General features: G+C 32.3%; 1 protein-coding gene across 1 annotated transcript; it reads left to right on the top strand.

Moving 5' to 3' along the window:
• Positions 1 to 224: 224 nt before the first annotated feature.
• LOC131650542 (ubiquitin-conjugating enzyme E2 variant 1B-like) lies at positions 225 to 4,354 on the top strand. The gene is made up of 5 exons (XM_058920247.1): positions 225 to 383; positions 1,985 to 2,124; positions 2,683 to 2,808; positions 2,879 to 3,005; positions 3,925 to 4,354. The coding sequence occupies exons 1-5, from the start codon at positions 356 to 358 to the stop codon at positions 3,981 to 3,983; spliced, it is 480 nt and encodes a 159-aa protein (XP_058776230.1). The 5' UTR covers positions 225 to 355; the 3' UTR covers positions 3,984 to 4,354.
• The last annotated feature ends 1,324 nt before the right edge of the window (positions 4,355 to 5,678 follow it).

The raw sequence follows: 5,678 nt of genomic DNA, 5'->3' as shown, positions 1-5,678 counted from the left end.
ATAAAAAAAAAGAGGGAGTATGCATTAAAAACTATAATTAGGCAAACCTGTGATGAATTTTGGATATTCTTTTCTCTCCATATCTTAATTCTATTCAATAATGACATTTAAATGCGATTTAAATGGATCCGTAATTTTTTACGTCATCATGACATATTAATTAATCTAAGTTGTTTAATTAGCTTAACCCATTTGGTAAGTTAAACACTAAATAAACAGAAAAACATTGACTTATGACACACTCATTATTATTATTACGATAACGCTTTCCTCTTTATCTCTCTTTCTCTCTCTACCTCACTGTGTTTCTCTCTCTAGAATTCCTAAACCCTAGCTCTTCCGATTCACCCTCACAATGGGTTCCGAAGGATCCAGCGTCGTTGGTAATTCTCAAACACATCTTCACTTTGATTTTCATTTCCTATTATTTGTTGTTCCTCGTGTTTCTACTGGTTCCGATTTTTTGCTTTTTCTTTTTTGGTGGTTACTTGTGTATCGGTTCTTCTCTAATTCTCTGATTGTTTTTCAATTGTGCTGGATATGTAATCTAGAATTTCTAACTTCAGTTTCTTTGTTTTGAAATTGGTCAAAGGTTCGTAAATTTGAACCTGATGCTGATGCTGTGATTCTATGAATTTCTGGTTATCTGAGCTGTTTCTGTGATGAATGTAACAGGCGTAGGGGGGAAAACTTTGAATTGGAAGTGTTTGTGATATGAACTTTGAATTTTTTGTTTATTTATGCTCACTCAATGTACTTGATATGGTAATACACACTTCTTCTTTCGACGTTTTGTTTGCCGAGATTCTAAATTCTATGCATCTCTTCTAACTCAGTTAATTTAACGTAGAAACTTTGGGTATCGTGGTCTTGTGTCGTATACTCTATGTGTATTGAATTTGTTGTCTGATCCAGTGATCCTTCAACTGTGCCATTGATTTGCGTTTCTAGAATGAACTCATTTTGTGTGCAAGTTTAGGAAACTGTTTGAATGCTTAGAGATTGAAGGAGTGAGAGGAAAAAAAAATGGAGGATCGAGGCAAAGTCAAAAGTTTCCTCATTTTTTACCGTGATTAGACAAAAATGCCCTTGGTTTTTAGCTGTTTAGGATTATGTTTTGGACCTTTTAATCTTTACGAACTGACTAGGGTGTTTGACTTCTGCTATCACTCTTCTTTACTCTGCTGGACCTGGTGCCGACTTTCTCCCATGTTACCTGTGCCACCAGATATCGTCTTCTCCCTTGTTTTTATCGCTCCTAGACTTTGGCGTAGTAGCCTTTCAACTGCACAACTATAGCGTTTTGGGTTTTGTTCGCTACACTATCCATCATTGGCTACATCGTTTGTACCTGTTTTCGGTACTCGCGGGGAATTGTTGAGTACATACCAAAATTAATTTTTAAATAAAAATTGAGTTCTCCATCTCGGTACATCCGGGTACTTTTTGAGTACATACCCGATATCCACATTTTGATAAATATAGATTTGTCTTTTACAACCTAAGATGCAATATTATGTTTTCTCATTGATTTTTGAATGATGCTGATAATTTTGTTTATTCTTTCCTATTTTCTACTACTGTATAATTAACCTTTCCTCGATTGTGGATTTTTTTATTAATTCTTGTGTAATTAATGGCCATTGCACAACCTATTCCAAGGGGATTCTAACTCAATACCTTGTGATTTATATAGATATCCTTTTTCTATCTTCTAACTATCTTGTTTTTGTATATTTATTTCCAAATGTAGTAAATTATATTTTAATGTTATTAGTGATTTACTATATCTTTTATGCAATCAAGTCATATTTATTTAAAATTACGTGATCAAATATCTAGACAAGATTTTTTGAATGTAACTTAATATTTGCTATGCGATTTTCATATATTCTCTTAATATTGATTTGAATGAAACTATTTATTCCATTTGTAGATTTGTACTTTGCGCTTGTTTTGTTAAATATTCTGTCTATCAATGCAGTTCCTAGGAATTTTAGATTATTGGAAGAGCTTGAGCGAGGGGAGAAGGGAATTGGAGATGGGACTGTTAGCTATGGAATGGATGATGCTGATGATATATTCATGCAGTCATGGACTGGTACTATTATTGGCCCCCCTGGTGTAAGTTGCTATATTCTTTGCACTCTGTTGAATCAAATGCACTGAAACCTTTTTGCAAGTTTGCATATTTGTCTTCTTCTAAGATTTGTATGGTTCTACAGCTCTCTGTTTTGGTCCACAATGCACATCATCCTTGTCAAGTGGTGCTTGCAAATTTATTTTTTCCATATTTCGTTTATCTTGAAACAAGTTTATATTTTGATCAGAATGAAGGGTGCATGTTCTGTGTGTAGGGGGTTTGATGTATTGCAATGGAAACTAATGGAACATGTCATATTGTGTTTTCTTTTGAAGTAAACTATGATATGACGCCTAGTAATTTGAAGCTAACGTGATTGAAAATATATAGGCTATTGTTTTTTTCCTGAAAAATTAAATTCTATTTACTTTTTCCTAGATCCTTATTTTCTGAAGTACTTTGATCAACACTATTTTTTCCCAATTAAAGCCATGCTCATGATTCATGTGCCACTCTCCAGTTGTTAGGTGAAATTAGTATCAAATTAAACATTATTTTGACTTGCTGAGTTTAACTTTCTCGTCTCGTTCTTTTACCAGACTGTTCATGAAGGTCGTATCTACCAGTTGAAGTTATTCTGCGGCAAGGATTATCCAGATAATCCACCATCTGTTAGATTTCAGACAAGGATTAACATGACTTGCGTCAATCAAGAATCTGGAGCGGTAGTTAATTTTTTTTACTAATGTACACTGCAGTGATTGAATATGCCCTGATAAATATCTAAATTGTCAGGTTGAGCCAAATTTGTTTCCCATGCTTGCTAAATGGAAAAGAGAGTCTACAATGGAAGATATTTTACTGCAATTGAAGAAAGAAATGATGTCTCCACAAAATCGGAAGCTAGCACAGCCTCCTGAAGGTGCGCCACTCTTATTTCTGACTGTTACTACTTGCAAGCCTTTTTATAGCCTTTATCTCCATTATTGCAATTTCTATAGGCACAAGTTTGGTTAAATTTGTTTTCTTCCTATAGTATAGACTATATGGTTAATTTGTCAGTTGAATACAACAAGAATTGTTTCTTTCGTTGTTGTCCAAACATGTATACACTGATTTTCTAGTATGGTGTTGAATAAACTATTTTAATGAAATTACTCATCAGTTAGTTTAGTGATAGAATATTAATTGTTAGATTATTGAGTGTTTTTGATCCTGTAGAGTTTGTGATGCTTTGTGAATTAGGTCTCACTGAAAATTTGATCAGTTCTTTGAGTTATTCAGCTTTAAACTTCTTAGAGTAGTTTGAGAGTCAAACTTTCTGATGGATTGTTCAGCAAGCAGTCTTAATAAGTGCATATGTTTCAATACACGTTCTGCGCCTTATCATGTGTGGATATTCCCAGGATTCAATATTTAAATAATTGAATCTTTTGAGTATGTGTATATCTGATTTTTATTTTGATTATATTTGATCTAAAAATTATAAGTTGCGCCTTATTATGATTACTATTCACTAGTCTGTAACTGTAAATTTAATTAATCTTGTATTATCAAACTCTATGCCTTTTTGCATATTGGGAAAGGATTTACCAAAATTTAATAAGCTATAGGTGCACTCCAGACACAGCTCGAACCCTAGTATGCCAACATCTCATTGAATGGTAGTATACTAGAAATTGCACTTGCTGGATCAGTTTAATATGCTCTTTTTAGTCTGTGCTAACTAGATTATAAGCTACGGCGACATAACTTTGTTGGAAATAGTATATACTGATTTGCATTTTACATATGAATCTTGTGATATAAGAAAGCTGAATGATCTTATAAATGATTTTTAGGCAATGAAGATGGAAGGATTGACCAAAAAGGGCTGGTGCTGAGATGTTGTATCGTGTAATTCAGGTGAGAAACCAAGTAAAATAATGTAAATAATTATATTGAATAGATAATCCAGGCTTGTGGGTTAATGCATTTATAAATGTAAGTATTGACCATTGCGAATGTAACCTGGAAAAATCAATGAGTGACTGTGCTATCCTTTGAGTTATTATTGTGAATTGTGTTGCAACTGCTCTTTATGTGGAGTGGCAACCTTTCTCCCCGCATTTTTATGTATTTATTTGAGTAGCTGTGATCGGTAAGCATCCTTTCATCCTGAAATTATGGATGCAAGCACTTGGTCGTTGAATTGCTTATCCTACCATGTATCCAAATTTCAAAGAGTGCTTTTACAGCATTAAATCAATGTTTTAATTTGACAGTGTTTAATTAGAACTGAACTGTTATTTTTGTGTCAATTTTAATCACTTACCAAGATGAGTAGATATCAATTGATGTGGCTTGTAAAGGGAATGGTTGATACACCCTGATTGTAACAGAATGACTCATTTTTGTTCTTACAGTTTTTGATGGTCAATATACCTTAAATGTAGAAAATAACATAATATTACTTACATCTCATTTCAAAAAATCATTTTCTAAAACACTGTCTTGTCCAATTGCATTTGTAACTTTTTAGAGGCCAAATTTATTAAATCAAAATTAGTATGTATAATATTATTAATTTGGTGCTTAGTTGACTAGTCATGTAATCGGCTGATTAGTTGTTTGTTTATTTGATTCGTCTTTTATTAAACTGATAAGATGATATGTAGGCTAACTTGTATTTTTGATAATGGATTTTTTTTTTATCTAGACTATTCTGAAAAAGAGACTATTTTTTTCAGTTGTGGGTTCATATACTATTCCAATTAGATTATCTAGTGTTTTAGTGTTGAAGGTTGAACTATTATCTAATACATAAAAAAATATAAAAAAATCGATTGAGGAAAGTGATAAAGATTTATAAAGACTTACTTGACTTGATCGAGGTATTTGTTGAATTATAATGACTAAGCAATTTAATGCCATTCAACTGAATTCAGGGAACTCTAACTATACTGGTACGAATGAATGTTAGGTTGCCACCTGCCTATGTTCTTTGCATTTTATTTTTAAGAGTGATTGTTGACCACATTAATGTCATTCAAGCTAACATTAGACATAATTTCAAAACCACTTTGTTTATCATGCCACCTATATGTAGGAAAATTTAAATGATCTTTTGCAAATTTAATATCTATTTCTTTGAAACCATTAATAAATTTTAACTTAATAATTTCATAGATGTTATTTTTGTAAGATTTATCTCGTTCTAAATAGACAAAAAAAAAGAAGCTAAATACATATGGATTTAATACTTTGACGAAGATGTAATTGACGAATATTTATAAAGACTTACTCTTCCGATTTAAGAATCCAGTGGTCTGACCGGTAAACTAGTTGGGTCATACTATCTGATCAATTATAATTATGGTTCATGTTGGTTTTAAATCGCTGCTAACTAACTTTTATTGTAAACAAATATTAATAGCATACCTCTCAACTCAAACACGTCCTAATCCTACAAATTATAATGTTTGGTGAACTAGTACTAGATTGATCGCATGATCGCATCAAATAATTTACGCTAGAGAGATCAAATGACACTTCACGTGGATGTTTATATCTTCTATATCTAATGCTATCTATCGAGCCACAAGTGGTATGGGTT

The sequence above is a fragment of the Vicia villosa genome, linkage group LG2 (genome assembly GCF_029867415.1).
Source record: "Vicia villosa cultivar HV-30 ecotype Madison, WI linkage group LG2, Vvil1.0, whole genome shotgun sequence".
NCBI lineage: Eukaryota > Viridiplantae > Streptophyta > Magnoliopsida > Fabales > Fabaceae > Vicia > Vicia villosa.
Note: the sequence above shows the minus strand (reverse complement) of the source record. Positions and strands in the feature narration are given on the sequence as shown.

What these genes read in the sequence shown, in the direction of transcription:
- LOC131650542 (XM_058920247.1), top strand. Translation starts at nt 356, where the DNA reads ATGGGTTCCGAAGGATCCAGCGTCGTTG. An exon ending in CGAAGGATCCAGCGTCGTTG is followed by an intron (nt 384 to 1,984) that starts GTAATTCTCAAA and finishes CTATCAATGCAG; the next exon opens with TTCCTAGGAATTTTAGATTA. An exon ending in CTATTATTGGCCCCCCTGGT is followed by an intron (nt 2,125 to 2,682) that starts GTAAGTTGCTAT and finishes TTCTTTTACCAG; the next exon opens with ACTGTTCATGAAGGTCGTAT.